The 21,381-nt window shown below is 39.7% G+C and overlaps 1 protein-coding gene across 3 annotated transcripts in view; it reads left to right on the top strand.

The window, feature by feature from the left end:
- DSCAM (DS cell adhesion molecule) overlaps positions 1 to 21,381 on the top strand; it is a 673,153-nt gene that overhangs the window by 299,228 nt on the left and 352,544 nt on the right. For all 3 annotated transcript variants that reach the window (XM_073668460.1, XM_073668459.1, XM_073668461.1), the window contains exon 10: positions 18,416 to 18,535. In XM_073668460.1, the coding sequence (XP_073524561.1) occupies positions 18,416 to 18,535 (120 nt within the window). The remainder of the gene's footprint in view (positions 1 to 18,415; positions 18,536 to 21,381) is intronic.

Raw genomic sequence — 21,381 nt, 5'->3', positions numbered from 1 at the left:
ACTACTATAATACTGCTTCTATGCACAAGAATATAACTACTATAATACTGCTCCCTATGTACAAGAATATAACTGCTATAATACTGCTCCCTATGTACAAGAATATAACTGCTATAATACTGCTCCCTATGTACAAGAATATAACTGCTATAATACTGCTCCTATGTACAAGAATATAACTACTATAATACTGCTCCTATGTACAAGAATATAACTGCTATAATACTGCTCCTATGTACAAGAATATAACTGCTATAATACTGCTCCTATGTACAAGAATATAACTACTATAATACTGCTCCTATGTACAAGAATATAACTACTATAATACTGCTCCTATGTACAGGAATATAACTGCTATAATACTGCTCCCTATGTACAAGAATATAACTGCTATAATACTGCTCCCTATGTACAAGAATATAACTGCTATAATACTGCTCCCTATGTACAAGAATATAACTACTATAATATTGCCCCCTATGTACAAGAATATAACTACTATAATACTGCCCCCTATGTACAAGAATATAACTACTATAATACTGCTCCCTATGTACAAGAATATAACTGCTATAATACTGCTCCCTATGTACAAGAATATAACTGCTATAATACTGCTCCCTATGTACAAGAATATAACTGCTATAATACTGCTCCTATGTACAAGAATATAACTACTATAATACTGCTCCTATGTACAAGAATATAACTACTATAATACTGCTCCTATGTACAAGAATATAACTACTATAATACTGCCCCTATGTACAATAATATAACTACTATAATACTGCTCCCTATGTACAAGAATATAACTACTATAATACTGCCCCTATGTACAAGAATATAACTACTATAATACTGCCCCCTATGTACAAGAATATAACTACTATAATACTGCCCCTATGTGCAAGAATATAACTACTATAATACTGCCCCTATGTACAAGAATATAACTACTATAATACTGCCCCCTATGTGCAAGAATATAACTACTATAATACTGCCCCCTATGTACAAGAATATAACTACTATAATACTGCTCCCTATGTACAAGAATATAACTACTATAATACTGCCCCTATGTACAAGAATATAACTACTATAATACTGCCCCCTATGTACAAGAATATAACTACTATAATACTGCCCCTATGTACAAGAATATAACTGCTATAATACTGCCCCCTATGTACAAGAATATAACTACTATAATACTGCTCCTATGTACAAGAATATAACTACTATAATACTTCTCCCTATGTACAAGAATATAACTGCTATAATACTGCTCCCTATGTACAAGAATATAACTACTATAATACTGCCCCTATGTACAAGAATATAATTGCTATAATACTGCTCCCTATGTACAAGAATATAACTGCTATAATACTGCTCCTATGTACAAGAATATAACAACTATAATACTGCTCCTATGTACAGGAATATAACTGCTATAATACTGCTCCCTATGTACAAGAATATAACTGCTATAATACTGCTCCTATGTACAAGAATATAACTGCTATAATACTGCTCCCTACGTACAAGAATATAACTACTATAATATTGCCCCCTATGTACAAGAATATAACTACTATAATACTGCTCCTATGTACAGGAATATAACTGCTATAATACTGCTCCCTACGTACAAGAATATAACTGCTATAATACTGCTCCTATGTACAAGAATATAACTACTATAATACTGCTCCTATGTACAAGAATATAACTACTATAATACTGCTCCTATGTACAAGAATATAACTGCTATAATACTGCTCCCTATGTACAAGAATATAACTGCTATAATACTGCTCCTATGTACAAGAATATAACTACTATAATACTGCCCCTATGTACAAGAATATAACTACTATAATACTGCTCCTATGTACAAGAATATAACTACTATAATACTGCCCCTATGTACAAGAATATAACTACTATAATACTGCCCCTATGTACAAGAATATAACTACTATAATACTGTCCTCTATGTACAAGACTATAACTACTATTATTATTATTATTATTTATTATTATAGCGCCATTTATTCCATGGCACTTTACATGTGATAGGGATATACATAACAAAAGCATTTACATAATCTTAACAAAACGAGTCAGCGACTGGTACAGGAGGAGCGAGGACCCTGCCCGCGAGGGCTCACAGTCTACGAGGGATGGGTGAGGATACAGTAGGTGAGGGTAGAGCTGGTCGTGCAGTGGTGTTTACTGCAGGTTGTAGGCTTGTCGGAAGAGGTGGGTCTTCAGGTTCCTTTTGAAGGTTTCCACGGTCGGCGAGAGTCTGATATGTTGGGGTAGAGAGTTCCAGAGTAGGGGGGAAGCACGGGAGAAATCTTGTATACGAGTGTGGGAGGAGGAGATAAGAGGGGAGTAGAGCAGGAGATCTTGTGAGGATCGGAGGTTGCGTGCAGGTAAGTACCGGGAGACTAGGTCACAGATGTATGGGGGAGACAGGTTGTGGATGGCTTTGTATGCCATGGTTAGAGTTTTGAACTGAATTCTCTGGGCAATAGGGAGCCAGTGAAGGGATTGACAGAGAGGAGAGGCCGGGGAATAGCGGGGGGACAGGTGGATTAGTCGAGCAGCAGAGTTTAGGATAGATTGGAGAGGTGCAAGAGTGTTGGAAGGGATGCCACGGAGCAGGAGGTTGCAGTAGTCGAGGCGGGATATGATGAGGGCATGCACTAGTGTTTTTGCAGAGTCTTTGCTGAGGAATGCACGGATCCGGGAGATGTTTTTGAGTTGGAGTCGGCAGGAGGTGGAAAGGGCTTGAATATGTGGCTTGAAGGAGAGATCAGAGTCCAGGGTTACCCCAAGGCAGCGAGCTTGTGGGACTGGGGAGAGTGAACAGCCATTGACGTTGATGGATAGGTCGGATGGGGGATGTGAATGAGAGGGTGGAAAGATGATGAACTCTGTTTTATCCATGTTGAGTTTTAGAAACCTGTCGGAGAAGAAGGATGAGATGGCGGACAGACATTGTGGGATTCTGGTTAGTAGGGAGGAGATATCGGGTCCAGAGAGGTAGATCTGTGTGTCGTCAGCATAGAGGTGATACTGAAAGCCGTGAGACTCTATGAGCTGTCCCAGGCCGAAGGTGTAGATGGAGAAGAGCAGGGGTCCTAGAACTGAACCTTGGGGGACACCGACAGATAGGGGGCGAGATGAGGAGGTGGTGCGTGAGTGGGAGACGCTGAATGTCCTGTCTGTTAAGTATGAGGAGATCCAAGATAGAGCCAAGTCCGTGATGCCAAGAGATGAGAGAATCTGGAGTAAGAGGGAATGGTCCACTGTGTCAAAGGCAGATGACAGGTCCAGAAGGAGGAGGATGGAGTAGTGTCGCTTGGATTTGGCATTTAGTAGGTCGTTGGTGACTTTGGTCAGGGCAGTTTCAGTCGAGTGATGCGGTCGGAAGCCAGATTGTAGACGGTCGAAGAGGGAGCAGGAGGAGAGGTGGGAGGACAGTTCAAGGTGGACATGTTGTTCTAGAAGTTTTGAGGCAAAGGGGAGAAGTGATATGGGGCGGTAGCTGGTCAGAGAGGAAGGGTCAAGGGAGGGCTTTTTGAGGATGGGTGTGATTGCGGCATGTTTGAAACATGAGGGGAAGACTCCGGTTGTTAGTGATAGATTGAAGAGGTGGGTTAGGGTTGGGATGAAGACTGAGGTGAGGTTAGTGATGAGGTGGGATGGGATTGGGTCAAGTTCGCAGGTGGTGAGGTGTGATTTGGAGAGTAAAGAGGAGACTTGACCTTCTGTAATGGTGGAGAAGTGGGGTTTGGAGGAGGATGGTTGAGTAGATATGAGGAGGGGTGGTGTGGACTTTAGGCCAAAGTTTTGTCTGATGGTGTCAATCTTCTGTTTGAAGAATGAGGCAAAGTCGTCGGCTGAGATGAGAGAAGAGGGAGGAGGTGCTGGGGGACGAAGGAGAGAGTTGAAAGTGTTAAATAGCTGTTTAGCTATAATACTGATCCCTATGTACAAGAATATAACTACTATAATACTGCCCCTATGTTCAAGAATATAACTGCTATAATACTGCTCCCTATGTACAAGAATATAACTGCTATAATACTGCTCCCTATGTACAAGAATATAACTGCTATAATACTGCTCCCTATGTTCAAGAATATAACTGCTATAATACTGCTCCTATGTACAAGAATATAACTACTATAATACTGCTCCTATGTACAAGAATATAACTGCTATAATACTGCCCCTATACACAAGAATATAACTACTATAATACTGCTTCTATGCACAAGAATATAACTACTATAATACTGCTCCCTATGTACAAGAATATAACTGCTATAATACTGCTCCCTATGTACAAGAATATAACTGCTATAATACTGCTCCCTATGTACAAGAATATAACTGCTATAATACTGCTCCTATGTACAAGAATATAACTACTATAATACTGCTCCTATGTACAAGAATATAACTGCTATAATACTGCTCCTATGTACAAGAATATAACTGCTATAATACTGCTCCCTATGTACAAGAATATAACTGCTATAATACTGCTCCTATGTACAAGAATATAACTACTATAATACTGCCCCTATGTACAAGAATATAACTACTATAATACTGCTCCTATGTACAAGAATATAACTACTATAATACTGCCCCTATGTACAAGAATATAACTACTATAATACTTCCCCTATGTACAATAATATAACTACTATAATACTGCTCCCTATGTACAAGAATATAACTACTATAATACTGCCCCTATGTACAAGAATATAACTACTATAATACTGCTCCCTATGTGCAAGAATATAACTACTATAATACTGCCCCTATGTACAAGAATATAACTACTATAATACTGCCCCTATGTACAAGAATATAACTACTATAATACTGCCCCTATGTACAAGAATATAACTACTATAATACTGCTCCTATGTACAAGAATATAACTACTATAATACTGCCCCCTATGTACAAGAATATAACTACTATAATACTGCCCCTATGTACAAGAATATAACTACTATAATACTGCCCCTATGTACAAGAATATAACTACTATAATACTGCTCCTATGTACAAGAATATAACTACTATAATACTACCCCCTATGTACAAGAATATAACTACTATAATACTGCCCCCTATGTACAAGAATATAACTACTATAATACTGCACGCTGTGTACAAGAATATAACTGCTATAATACTGCCCCTATGTACAAGAATATAACTACTATAATACTGCTCCTATGTACAGGAATATAACTACTATAATACTGCTCCTATGTACAAGAATATAACTACTATAATACTGCCCCTATGTATAGGAATATAACTACTATAATACTGCTCCTATGTACAGGAATATAACTACTATAATACTGCCCCTATGTACAAGAATATAACTACTATAATACTGCCCCCTATGTACAAGAATATAACTACTATAATACTGCTCCTATGTACAAGAATATAACTGCTATAATACTGCTCTCTATGTACAAGAATATAACTGCTATAATACTGCTCCTTATGTACAAGAATATAACTACTATAATACTGCTCCCTATGTACAAGAATATAACTGCTATAATACTGCTCCCTATGTACAAGAATATAACTGCTATAATACTGCTCCCTATGTCCAAGAATATAATTACTATAATACTGCCGCCTATGTACAAGAATATAACTACTATAATACTGCTCCCTATGTACAAGAATATAACTGCTATAATACTGCTCCCTATGTACAAGAATATAACTGCTATAATACTGCTCCTATGTACAAGAATATAACTACTATAATACTGCTCCTATGTACAAGAATATAACTACTATAATACTGCCCCCTATATACAAGAATATAACTGCTATAATACTGCTCCCTATGTACAAGAATATAACTACTATAATACTGCTCCTATGTACAAGAATATAACTGCTATAATACTGCTCCTATGTACAGGAATATAACTACTATAATACTGCTCCTATGTACAATAATATAACTACTATAATACTGCTCTTATGTACAAGAATATAACTACTATAGTACTGCCCCTATGTACAAGAATATAACTACTTTAATACTGCCCCCTATGTACAATAATATAACTACTATAATACTGCTCCTATGTACAAGAATATAACTACTATAATACTGCCCCCTATGTACAAGAATATAACTACTATAATACTGCTCCTATGTACAAGAATATAACTACTATAATACTGCTCCTATGTACAAGAATATAACTACTATAATACTGCTCCTATGTACAAGAATATAACTACTATAATACTGCTCCTATGTATAAGAATATAACTACTATAATACTTCTCCTATGTATAAGAATATAACTACTATAATACTGCTCCTATGTACAAGAATATAACTACTATAATACTGCCCCTATGTACAAGAATATAACTACTATAATACTGCCCCTATGTACAAGAATATAACTACTATAATACTGCCCCTATGTACAAGAATATAACTACTATAATACTGCCCCTATGTACAAGAATATAACTACTATAATACTGCTCCTATGTACAAGAATATAACTACTATAATACTGCCCCTATGTACAAGAATATAACTACTATAATACTGCTCCTATGTACAAGAATATAACTACTATAATACTGCTCCTATGTACAAGAATATAACTACTATAATACTGCCCCTATGTACAAGAATATAACTACTATAATACTGCCCCTATGTACAAGAATATAACTACTATAATACTGCCCCTATGTACAAGAATATAACTACTATAATACTGATCCCTATGTAGAAGAATATAACTACTATAATACTGCTCCTATGTAGAAGAATATAACTACTATAATACTGATCCTTATGTAGAAGAATATAACTACTATAATACTGCCCCTATGTACAAGAATATAACTACTATAATACTGCTCCTATGTACAAGAATATAACTACTATAATACTTCCCCCTATGTACAAGAATATAACTACTATAATACTGCTCCTATGTACAAGAATATAACTACTATAATACTGCCCCTATGTACAAGAATATAACTACTATAATACTGCTCCTATATACAAGAATATAACTACTATAATACTGCTCCCTATGTACAAGAATATAACTACTATAATACTGCCCCCTATGTACAAGAATATAACTGCTATAATACTGCTCCTATGTACAAGAATATAACTACTATAATACTGCTCCTATGTACAGGAATATAACTGCTATAATACTGCTCCTATGTACAAGAATATAACTGCTATAATACTGCTCCTATTTACAAGAATATAACTGCTATAATACTGCCCCTATGTACAAGAATATAACTACTATAATACTGCTCCCTATGTATAGGAATATAACTACTATAATACTGCTCCTATGTACAGGAATATAACTACAATAATACTGCTCCCTATGTACAAGAATATAACTACTATAATACTGCCCCTATGTACAAGAATATAACTACTATAATACTGCCCCCTATGTACAAGAATATAACTACTATAATACTGCCCCTATGTGCAAGAATATAACTATTATAATACTGCCCCTATGTACAAGAATATAACTACTATAATACTGCCCCCTATGTGCAAGAATATAACTACTATAATACTGCCCCCTATGTACAAGAATATAACTACTATAATACTGCTCCCTATGTACAAGAATATAACTACTATAATACTGCCCCTATGTACAAGAATATAACTACTATAATACTGCCCCCTATGTACAAGAATATAACTACTATAATACTGCCCCTATGTACAAGAATATAACTGCTATAATACTGCCCCCTATGTACAAGAATATAACTACTATAATACTGCTCCTATGTACAAGAATATAACTACTATAATACTTCTCCCTATGTACAAGAATATAACTGCTATAATACTGCTCCCTATGTACAAGAATATAACTACTATAATACTGCCCCTATGTACAAGAATATAATTGCTATAATACTGCTCCCTATGTACAAGAATATAACTGCTATAATACTGCTCCTATGTACAAGAATATAACAACTATAATACTGCTCCTATGTACAGGAATATAACTGCTATAATACTGCTCCCTATGTACAAGAATATAACTGCTATAATACTGCTCCTATGTACAAGAATATAACTGCTATAATACTGCTCCCTACGTACAAGAATATAACTACTATAATATTGCCCCCTATGTACAAGAATATAACTACTATAATACTGCTCCTATGTACAGGAATATAACTGCTATAATACTGCTCCCTACGTACAAGAATATAACTGCTATAATACTGCTCCTATGTACAAGAATATAACTACTATAATACTGCTCCTATGTACAAGAATATAACTACTATAATACTGCTCCTATGTACAAGAATATAACTGCTATAATACTGCTCCCTATGTACAAGAATATAACTGCTATAATACTGCTCCTATGTACAAGAATATAACTACTATAATACTGCCCCTATGTACAAGAATATAACTACTATAATACTGCTCCTATGTACAAGAATATAACTACTATAATACTGCCCCTATGTACAAGAATATAACTACTATAATACTGCCCCTATGTACAAGAATATAACTACTATAATACTGTCCTCTATGTACAAGACTATAACTACTATTATTATTATTATTATTTATTATTATAGCGCCATTTATTCCATGGCGCTTTACATGTGATAGGGATATACATAACAAAAGCATTTACATAATCTTAACAAAACGAGTCAGCGACTGGTACAGGAGGAGCGAGGACCCTGCCCGCGAGGGCTCACAGTCTACGAGGGATGGGTGAGGATACAGTAGGTGAGGGTAGAGCTGGTCGTGCAGTGGTGTTTACTGCAGGTTGTAGGCTTGTCGGAAGAGGTGGGTCTTCAGGTTCCTTTTGAAGGTTTCCACGGTCGGCGAGAGTCTGATATGTTGGGGTAGAGAGTTCCAGAGTAGGGGGGAAGCACGGGAGAAATCTTGTATACGAGTGTGGGAGGAGGAGATAAGAGGGGAGTAGAGCAGGAGATCTTGTGAGGATCGGAGGTTGCGTGCAGGTAAGTACCGGGAGACTAGGTCACAGATGTATGGGGGAGACAGGTTGTGGATGGCTTTGTATGCCATGGTTAGAGTTTTGAACTGAATTCTCTGGGCAATAGGGAGCCAGTGAAGGGATTGACAGAGAGGAGAGGCCGGGGAATAGCGGGGGGACAGGTGGATTAGTCGAGCAGCAGAGTTTAGGATAGATTGGAGAGGTGCAAGAGTGTTGGAAGGGATGCCACGGAGCAGGAGGTTGCAGTAGTCGAGGCGGGATATGATGAGGGCATGCACTAGTGTTTTTGCAGAGTCTTTGCTGAGGAATGCACGGATCCGGGAGATGTTTTTGAGTTGGAGTCGGCAGGAGGTGGAAAGGGCTTGAATATGTGGCTTGAAGGAGAGATCAGAGTCCAGGGTTACCCCAAGGCAGCGAGCTTGTGGGACTGGGGAGAGTGAACAGCCATTGACGTTGATGGATAGGTCGGATGGGGGATGTGAATGAGAGGGTGGAAAGATGATGAACTCTGTTTTATCCATGTTGAGTTTTAGAAACCTGTCGGAGAAGAAGGATGAGATGGCGGACAGACATTGTGGGATTCTGTTAGTAGGGAGGAGATATCGGGTCCAGAGAGGTAGATCTGTGTGTCGTCAGCATAGAGGTGATACTGAAAGCCGTGAGACTCTATGAGCTGTCCCAGGCCGAAGGTGTAGATGGAGAAGAGCAGGGGTCCTAGAACTGAACCTTGGGGGACACCGACAGATAGGGGGCGAGATGAGGAGGTGGTGCGTGAGTGGGAGACGCTGAATGTCCTGTCTGTTAAGTATGAGGAGATCCAAGATAGAGCCAAGTCCGTGATGCCAAGAGATGAGAGAATCTGGAGTAAGAGGGAATGGTCCACTGTGTCAAAGGCAGATGACAGGTCCAGAAGGAGGAGGATGGAGTAGTGTCGCTTGGATTTGGCATTTAGTAGGTCGTTGGTGACTTTGGTCAGGGCAGTTTCAGTCGAGTGATGCGGTCGGAAGCCAGATTGTAGACGGTCGAAGAGGGAGCAGGAGGAGAGGTGGGAGGACAGTTCAAGGTGGACATGTTGTTCTAGAAGTTTTGAGGCAAAGGGGAGAAGTGATATGGGGCGGTAGCTGGTCAGAGAGGAAGGGTCAAGGGAGGGCTTTTTGAGGATGGGTGTGATTGCGGCATGTTTGAAACATGAGGGGAAGACTCCGGTTGTTAGTGATAGATTGAAGAGGTGGGTTAGGGTTGGGATGAAGACTGAGGTGAGGTTAGTGATGAGGTGGGATGGGATTGGGTCAAGTTCGCAGGTGGTGAGGTGTGATTTGGAGAGTAAAGAGGAGACTTGACCTTCTGTAATGGTGGAGAAGTGGGGTTTGGAGGAGGATGGTTGAGTAGATATGAGGAGGGGTGGTGTGGACTTTAGGCCAAAGTTTTGTCTGATGGTGTCAATCTTCTGTTTGAAGAATGAGGCAAAGTCGTCGGCTGAGATGAGAGAAGAGGGAGGAGGTGCTGGGGGACGAAGGAGAGAGTTGAAAGTGTTAAATAGCTGTTTAGCTATAATACTGATCCCTATGTACAAGAATATAACTACTATAATACTGCCCCTATGTTCAAGAATATAACTGCTATAATACTGCTCCCTATGTACAAGAATATAACTGCTATAATACTGCTCCCTATGTACAAGAATATAACTGCTATAATACTGCTCCCTATGTATAGGAATATAACTACTATAATACTGCTCCCTATGTACAAGAATATAACTACTATAATACTGCTCCCTATGTATAGGAATATAACTACTATAATACTGCCCCTATGTTCAAGAATATAACTGCTATAATACTGCTCCCTATGTACAAGAATATAACTGCTATAATACTGCTCCCTATGTACAAGAATATAACTACTATAATACTGCCCCTATGTTCAAGAATATAACTGCTATAATACTGCTCCCTATGTACAAGAATATAACTGCTATAATACTGCTCCTATGTACAAGAATATAACTGCTATAATACTGCTCCTATTTACAAGAATATAACTGCTATAATACTGCCCCTATGTACAAGAATATAACTACTATAATACTGCTCCCTATGTATAGGAATATAACTACTATAATACTGCTCCTATGTACAGGAATATAACTACAATAATACTGCCCCCTATGTACAAGAATATAACTACTATAATACTGCTCCTATTTACAAGAATATAACTGCTATAATACTGCCCCTATGTACAAGAATATAACTGCTATAATACTGCTCCCTATGTACAAGAATATAACTGCTATAATACTGCTCCTATGTACAAGAATATAACTACTATAATACTGCCCCCTATGTACAAGAATATAACTACTATAATACTGCTCCTATGTACAAGAATATAACTACTATAATACTGCTCCTATGTACAAGAGTATAACTACTATAATACTGCTCCTATGTACAAGAATATAACTACTATAATACTGCCACTATGTACAGGAATATAACTACTATAATACTGTCCCTATGTACAGGAATATAACTACTATAATACTGCTCCTATGTACAAGAATATAACTACTATAATACTGCCACTATGTACAAGAATATAACTACTATAATACTGCCCCCTATGTACAAGAATATAACTACTATAATACTGCTCCTATGTACAAGAATATAACTACTATAATACTGCTCCTATGTACAAGAATATAACTACTATAATACTGCCCCCTATGTACAAGAATATAACTACTATAATACTGCTCCTATGTACAAGAATATAACTACTATAATACTGCTCCTATGTACAAGAATATAACTGCTATAATACTGCTCCCTATGTACAAGAATATAACTGCTATAATACTGCTCCTATGTACAAGAATATAACTACTATAATACTGCCCCTATGTACAAGAATATAACTACTATAATACTGCTCCTATGTACAAGAATATAACTACTATAATACTGCCCCTATGTACAAGAATATAACTACTATAATACTGCCCCTATGTACAAGAATATAACTACTATAATACTGTCCTCTATGTACAAGACTATAACTACTATTATTATTATTATTATTTATTATTATAGCGCCATTTATTCCATGGCGCTTTACATGTGATAGGGATATACATAACAAAAGCATTTACATAATCTTAACAAAACGAGTCAGCGACTGGTACAGGAGGAGCGAGGACCCTGCCCGCGAGGGCTCACAGTCTACGAGGGATGGGTGAGGATACAGTAGGTGAGGGTAGAGCTGGTCGTGCAGTGGTGTTTACTGCAGGTTGTAGGCTTGTCGGAAGAGGTGGGTCTTCAGGTTCCTTTTGAAGGTTTCCACGGTCGGCGAGAGTCTGATATGTTGGGGTAGAGAGTTCCAGAGTAGGGGGGAAGCACGGGAGAAATCTTGTATACGAGTGTGGGAGGAGGAGATAAGAGGGGAGTAGAGCAGGAGATCTTGTGAGGATCGGAGGTTGCGTGCAGGTAAGTACCGGGAGACTAGGTCACAGATGTATGGGGGAGACAGGTTGTGGATGGCTTTGTATGCCATGGTTAGAGTTTTGAACTGAATTCTCTGGGCAATAGGGAGCCAGTGAAGGGATTGACAGAGAGGAGAGGCCGGGGAATAGCGGGGGGACAGGTGGATTAGTCGAGCAGCAGAGTTTAGGATAGATTGGAGAGGTGCAAGAGTGTTGGAAGGGATGCCACGGAGCAGGAGGTTGCAGTAGTCGAGGCGGGATATGATGAGGGCATGCACTAGTGTTTTTGCAGAGTCTTTGCTGAGGAATGCACGGATCCGGGAGATGTTTTTGAGTTGGAGTCGGCAGGAGGTGGAAAGGGCTTGAATATGTGGCTTGAAGGAGAGATCAGAGTCCAGGGTTACCCCAAGGCAGCGAGCTTGTGGGACTGGGGAGAGTGAACAGCCATTGACGTTGATGGATAGGTCGGATGGGGGATGTGAATGAGAGGGTGGAAAGATGATGAACTCTGTTTTATCCATGTTGAGTTTTAGAAACCTGTCGGAGAAGAAGGATGAGATGGCGGACAGACATTGTGGGATTCTGGTTAGTAGGGAGGAGATATCGGGTCCAGAGAGGTAGATCTGTGTGTCGTCAGCATAGAGGTGATACTGAAAGCCGTGAGACTCTATGAGCTGTCCCAGGCCGAAGGTGTAGATGGAGAAGAGCAGGGGTCCTAGAACTGAACCTTGGGGGACACCGACAGATAGGGGGCGAGATGAGGAGGTGGTGCGTGAGTGGGAGACGCTGAATGTCCTGTCTGTTAAGTATGAGGAGATCCAAGATAGAGCCAAGTCCGTGATGCCAAGAGATGAGAGAATCTGGAGTAAGAGGGAATGGTCCACTGTGTCAAAGGCAGATGACAGGTCCAGAAGGAGGAGGATGGAGTAGTGTCGCTTGGATTTGGCATTTAGTAGGTCGTTGGTGACTTTGGTCAGGGCAGTTTCAGTCGAGTGATGCGGTCGGAAGCCAGATTGTAGACGGTCGAAGAGGGAGCAGGAGGAGAGGTGGGAGGACAGTTCAAGGTGGACATGTTGTTCTAGAAGTTTTGAGGCAAAGGGGAGAAGTGATATGGGGCGGTAGCTGGTCAGAGAGGAAGGGTCAAGGGAGGGCTTTTTGAGGATGGGTGTGATTGCGGCATGTTTGAAACATGAGGGGAAGACTCCGGTTGTTAGTGATAGATTGAAGAGGTGGGTTAGGGTTGGGATGAAGACTGAGGTGAGGTTAGTGATGAGGTGGGATGGGATTGGGTCAAGTTCGCAGGTGGTGAGGTGTGATTTGGAGAGTAAAGAGGAGACTTGACCTTCTGTAATGGTGGAGAAGTGGGGTTTGGAGGAGGATGGTTGAGTAGATATGAGGAGGGGTGGTGTGGACTTTAGGCCAAAGTTTTGTCTGATGGTGTCAATCTTCTGTTTGAAGAATGAGGCAAAGTCGTCGGCTGAGATGAGAGAAGAGGGAGGAGGTGCTGGGGGACGAAGGAGAGAGTTGAAAGTGTTAAATAGCTGTTTAGCTATAATACTGATCCCTATGTACAAGAATATAACTACTATAATACTGCCCCTATGTTCAAGAATATAACTGCTATAATACTGCTCCCTATGTACAAGAATATAACTGCTATAATACTGCTCCCTATGTACAAGAATATAACTGCTATAATACTGCTCCCTATGTATAGGAATATAACTACTATAATACTGCTCCCTATGTACAAGAATATAACTACTATAATACTGCTCCCTATGTATAGGAATATAACTACTATAATACTGCCCCTATGTTCAAGAATATAACTGCTATAATACTGCTCCCTATGTACAAGAATATAACTGCTATAATACTGCTCCCTATGTACAAGAATATAACTACTATAATACTGCCCCTATGTTCAAGAATATAACTGCTATAATACTGCTCCCTATGTACAAGAATATAACTGCTATAATACTGCTCCTATGTACAAGAATATAACTGCTATAATACTGCTCCTATTTACAAGAATATAACTGCTATAATACTGCCCCTATGTACAAGAATATAACTACTATAATACTGCTCCCTATGTATAGGAATATAACTACTATAATACTGCTCCTATGTACAGGAATATAACTACAATAATACTGCCCCCTATGTACAAGAATATAACTACTATAATACTGCTCCTATTTACAAGAATATAACTGCTATAATACTGCCCCTATGTACAAGAATATAACTGCTATAATACTGCTCCCTATGTACAAGAATATAACTGCTATAATACTGCTCCTATGTACAAGAATATAACTACTATAATACTGCCCCCTATGTACAAGAATATAACTACTATAATACTGCTCCTATGTACAAGAATATAACTACTATAATACTGCTCCTATGTACAAGAGTATAACTACTATAATACTGCTCCTATGTACAAGAATATAACTACTATAATACTGCCACTATGTACAGGAATATAACTACTATAATACTGTCCCTATGTACAGGAATATAACTACTATAATACTGCTCCTATGTACAAGAATATAACTACTATAATACTGCCACTATGTACAAGAATATAACTACTATAATACTGCCCCCTATGTACAAGAATATAACTACTATAATACTGCTCCTATGTACAAGAATATAACTACTATAATACTGCTCCTATGTACAAGAATATAACTACTATAATACTGCCCCCTATGTACAAGAATATAACTACTATAATACTGCTCCTATGTTCAAGAATATAACTACTATAATACTGCTCCTATGTACAAGAATATAACTACTATGATACTGCCCCCTATGTACAAGAATAGAACTACTATGATACTGCCCCCTATGTACAAGAATATATCTACTATAATACTGCCCCTATGTACAAGAATACAACTACTATAATACTGCCCCCTATGTACAAGAATATAACTGCTATAATACTGCCCCTATGTACAAGAATATAACTGCTATAATACTGCCCCTATGTACAAGAATATAACTGCTATAATACTGCCCCTATGTACAAGAATATAGCTACTATAATACTGCCCCCTATGTACAAGAATATAACTACTATAATACTGCCCCTATGTACAAGAATACAACTACTATAATACTGCCCCCTATGTACAAGAATATAACTGGTATAATACTGCCCCTATGTACAAGAATATAACTGCTATAATACTGCCCCTATGTACAAGAATATAGCTACTATAATACTGCCCCCTATGTACAAGAATATAACTGCTATAATACTGCCCCTATGTACAAGAATATAACTACTATAATACTGCCCCCTATGTACAAGAATATAACTACTATAATACTGCTCCCTATGTACAAGAATATAACTACTATAATACTGCTCCTATATACTAAAATATAACTACTATAATACTGCCCCCTATGTACAAGAATATAACTACTATAATACTGCCCCTATGTACAAGAATATAACTACTATAATACTGCTCCCTATGTACAAGAATATAACTACTATAATACTGCTCCTATGTACAAGAATATAACTACTATAATACTGCTCCTATGTACAAGAATATAACTACTATAATACTGCTCCCTATGTACAAGAATATAACTACTATAATACTGCTCCTATGTACAAGAATATAACTACTATAATACTGCTCCCTATGTACAAGAATATAACTACTATAATACTGCTCCCTATGTACAAGAATATAACTACTATAATACTGCCCCTATGTACAAGAATATAACTACTATAATACTGCCCCCTATGTACAAGAACATAACTACTATAATACTGCTCCTATGTACAAGAATATAACTACTATAATACTGCTCCTATGTATAAGAATATAACTACTATAATACTGCCCCTATGTACAAGAATATAACTACTATAATACTGCCCCCCTATGTACAAGAATATAACTGCTATAATACTGCCCCTATGTACAAGAATATAACTACTATAATACTGCCCCTATGTACAAGAATATAACTGCTATAATACTGCCCCTATGTACAAGAATATATCTACTATAATACTGCCCCTATGTATAGGAATGTAAGTTAGAAGTGAGTAGAGTAGAAGTTTGTGCAGTAATTTTGGCTCTTTACTCCCTGATTCTGGGGGTCATGGATACATATTCTTGGACAGACAGTGCCCCTAATATCTGGAGGAGTTAGATTTGTGCGGTGTTACATGGTGCTAAAGGGGTTTTCCCATGAACAGAAATTCATTTTAAAAATCGTCTGTGTCTGACATTATGCGGATCATACCACATCTCCTGGGCCGGGGAGGAAGCAAAATGCAATACAGACATTACAGCCGGTGATCGTAGAGGATTGATTTAGTGAGGTAAAATATTGTTTAAAAACAGACAGTGAAATATTTTACCTCCCAAATGAGTCCTCTGTGATCCCGTGCTGTAATGTCTGTATTGTACGGCTTTCAGTATCACCTCTATGCTGATGACACGCAGATCTACCTCTCTGGACCCGATATTTCCTCCTTACTAACCAGAATCCCGCAATGTCTGGCCGCTATCTCATCCTTCTTCTCTGCTAGATTTCTAAAACGTAACATGGACAAAACAGAATTCGCCATCTTTCCACCCTCTCATTCAAGCCCCCCAACTGACCTATCCACCAAAATCAATGGCTGTTCACTCTCCCCAGTCCCACAAGCTCGCTGCCTTGGGGTAACCCTGGACTCTGATCTCTCCTTCAAGCCACATATCCAAGCCCTTTCCACTTCCTGCCGACTCCAACTCAAAAATATCTCCCGGATCCGCACATTCCTAAACCATGAATCTGCAAATACACTAGTGCACGCCCTCATCATCTCCCGCCTTGACTACTGCAACCTCCTGCTCTGTGGCCTCCCCTCTAACACTCTCGCACCTCTCCAATCCATCCTAAACTCTGCTGCCCGACTAATCCCCCCGCTATTCCCCGGCCTCTCACCTCTGTCAATCCCTTCACGGCTCCCCATTGCCCAGAGACTCCAGGTAAAACCCCTAACCATGGCATATAAAGCCATCCACAACCTGTCTCCTCCATACATCTGTGACCTACTCTCCCGGTACTTACCTGCACGCAACCTCCGATCCTCACAAGATCTCCTGCTCTACTCCCCTCTTATCTCCTCTTCCCACAATCGCATACAAGATTTCTCCCGTGCTTCCCCCCTACTCTGGAACTCTCTACCCCAACGTATCAGACTCTCACCTACCGTGGAAACCTTCAAAAGGAGCCTGAAGACCCACCTCTTCGTTTTTGTTCAAATTATTGTACTTGTTGTTTTCTATATTTTAAACATATAAAGCGCCATGGAATTAATGGTGCTATAATAATAAATAATAATAATAATAATAATAATATTGTCTTTTGCTTCCTGCCCAGGAGATGTGGTATGTTCCGCACACGGTCAGACACAGACAATTTTTAAAATGAACTTTTGTTCGTGGGAAAACCCCTTTAAAGGAAAAGTAATGAGAGTATCAGCAGCTCCCAGCTCGGGGTACAGTAAAGCCGTCTTCTTGTCTGTGTTGTGGTATCTGGCGGATTTATTCATCTTACCGATATCTTTGTTGGTGTATTAAACTGATGTAAATAATCCTTCTAATACTGTACCTCCGCTGTCAGTGTATAATTTACTCAGGACCGTCACCTATACTTTGTAATTGGCCACCCCCTACTGGCCATTTCGTATTATTACAAGTTGATTGTGTACAATAAAGTAACGACAAATGTTTCCTAATGTCTATACTTATAGTTCCTCCTAGATTTGTGGTCCAACCCACTGATCAAGATGGGATTTTTAGAAAAGCTGTGATACTGAACTGCTCCGCGGAGGGTTACCCTGTGCCTACAATAGTGTGGAAATACTCTAAAGGTAAGGCCCCACAAACTGTCCTGGCTTCTGTCATTTGTAATCCTGCCTCTGATGATAATGTGGCTCCTGAAAACGCTTCCCGATATCACAGGAAGTCAGGGTGAGAAGGATCGATGTTATGACGAAAACAACAACATTGTAATTAATACATGCAAGACAAAGACTTAAGCAATAGGCTATTTTGTGGCCGTAGATTCCCTTTATTTGATAAAGTTCTTTTATGGAGAGCAGCACCGTGCTGTGTTATTAATGACATCAATGTATAATCTGTAGACAGTATGCTCCCCCTAGTGGTGGCTGCCGAGAGGCAGAATGTTATCATTTTACAGTTTGTCAACAAAGCACATTTGATGTTGAGTATCAGAAAAAACTAAGGAACGACCACTAAAATGATAAATTAGGACATGATATTACCAGGAGGATGTCCCTTGTGATCCAGGAGGTGCATTATGGATGAACAAATGTGTTTAGCGCTGTGACTTTCTGTGGATGGCCGTGGCTGTTTGCCTGTGTCATTGAGACATTTGGCTCTCAGCTGACTGTCTCTGCTGTTTTCATTGTAATTTATTCATTCCCTAAGGAAATTGAGTGGAAAGCTTAATCACCAGACACGAGCGCTCGTTACACCGCACCACGCTCCCACCGAGGAGACGGCAACACAGGCCTTAAATAATCTCCAGTCAATTGGAAAACTATTCAGTAAATACAAAATATTTTATTACTTAAGGCTGGAGCTGGCCTCCTTTCTATCTATCTAATCATTGAATTTGAGTTTTTCCTTCAGCACCATCGCCCCGGTGTATAACCTCCGCCCCCCGCCATGCCATCTGCCTTTACTAACATGAGGCAGAACGGCTGATGGTGCAGAGCTCACTGATACCAGCGCGGTCCTGTAATAGGAGCCACCGGGGTAACAAGTCCGTCCATGACATTTCTTCCTCCTGAATCTTCCCCCATCACCTGTGAGTGATATTTTTGAGACGTGGAAGGAACCGCAGCAACTCAGTCCCAAAGTGGAGACCCCGTAACGTTACAGAGAGAACGGGGGGCCAAGTGCTGAGGAGCAGAGGACAGAAAAGTCACCACCGCTCTGCTGACCCCATAACTGCAGAGTCCGGACCTCCTCTGGTATCAGCACAAACACTGCGCCCCCACCAGGAGCTTCATGGCCGAGCAGCTGCATACAGCCGTACATCACCAAGCACAATGCCAAGCGTCGGATGGAGTGGTGTAAAGCCGCCAGCACTGGACTCTGGAGGAGACGTGTTCTGTACTATGACAATGATGCCTCTTAATACTTCAGCAGGAGAAATTGTGGACAATTGTAGCTTGCAGCTTTGTGGGAACAGTTTGGGGGAAGACCCTTTTCTGTTTCTCATGACTGTCTCCAGTGCACAAGAACCTTAAAGGGGTTGTCCAGACTTGAGGTAGAAGTCTGCAGTCATTCTGTGTGACTGCAGACTTGTGAATCCTCACAGTGCGAGTGTCAGGATTCTCCGGTGCGGACCTTGACATCCGTTTTATACATCAAAAATAAAAAAATAAAAAATAGTTCTATCAGACAGAGTTTACCTGCAGATGCCACTAGGGGGAGCTCACTGCACACGGCAGATTCATACAACTCCTATTGAGCTCATTGATCCTAATATAGTACCATATCCAGTGAGTTCCCCCTAGTGGTGGCTCAGAGGAGCTATATTTCTATAGCTTTGTGTGAAGGGAGGCTGAGGATTTTGGAACTCCAAACCCAATACAGATACATAAAATATGGTGTTTGATAAAAGTCAGAACTTGGGGAGTTGCTGAAAATCAGAAAAGCTCTATCCCAGCTTTCAATTTGCAAATGTATGCCATTTTTTGTTACTCAGCTTGAAGGGAGTATGCAGAATCTTGATATTGATGGGACTATTTCGGTAAGTATCAGATCAGTGATGGTCCAACACCCACCACTCCCACTGGTCAGCTGTTACCAAGTCCCTCGGGGGCTAGATGTACACAGTGTACAGAGGCAGAAAACCACAGCGCCGTACACTGTGTTGTGGCCGATCTCGGGTACTTCATGGCAGATTACATTCACCTCAATAGAAGATGACCTGCAGTACCCCTGAATGGCCACTGCACGGTGTACAGCACTGTATCGGCTCTGAACATTGCGTGTCTGGTGTCGTCCCCAGCACCAGGTATCACTAGATCGGCGGAGTGCCGGGTAGCAGACCTCCACCTCCATCTTCATATTGATGAAACAAACCCTATTGGCTGACAATTGAATGCCACACTTTTCCAAAACTACCTCGTCTACCTTTTTTTTTCTTTTTTTTTTACATTTTGGCGATCACCACAATCAAACTAAAATTTTTGCACAATTTTAGCCCCTAATTATTTGCAACGATTTTTATTTTCCTGCAAATTGCTTCCAAGACTGATACAAAATTAATTAATAAACTTGGATTTGCTATGAACAATTAGGTAAGTATGAAATTCCTTTCTGGAGCCTATATTATAACTCTACACTAAAGGGTTAAATCCTATACACCATTCACATCCAAAGTTGCATGCAACATTTTGGTGGTCGCCCCGGTGTATGGTTCATCTCCTGCAGGCATAGGATGATCGCCCCGGTGGATAGTTTAGCTCCTGCAGGCATTGGATGGTCGCCCTGGTGGATGGTTCATCTCCTGCAGGCATAGGATGGTCGCACCGGTGTATGGTTCATCTCTTACAGGCATAGGATGGTCGCACCGGTGGAAAATTCATCTCCTGCAGGCATTGGCTGGTTCCCCGGTGGACGGTTCATCTTCTGCAGGCATTGGCTGGTTGCCCTGGTGGATTGTTCATCTCCTGCAGGC

This window comes from Phyllobates terribilis, unplaced genomic scaffold, assembly GCF_046119375.1.
Source record: "Phyllobates terribilis strain yellow unplaced genomic scaffold, ASM4611937v1 Scaffold_2__4_contigs__length_985480577, whole genome shotgun sequence".
Lineage (NCBI taxonomy): Eukaryota > Metazoa > Chordata > Amphibia > Anura > Dendrobatidae > Phyllobates > Phyllobates terribilis.
This window is presented reverse-complemented; position numbering and strand designations above follow the sequence as displayed.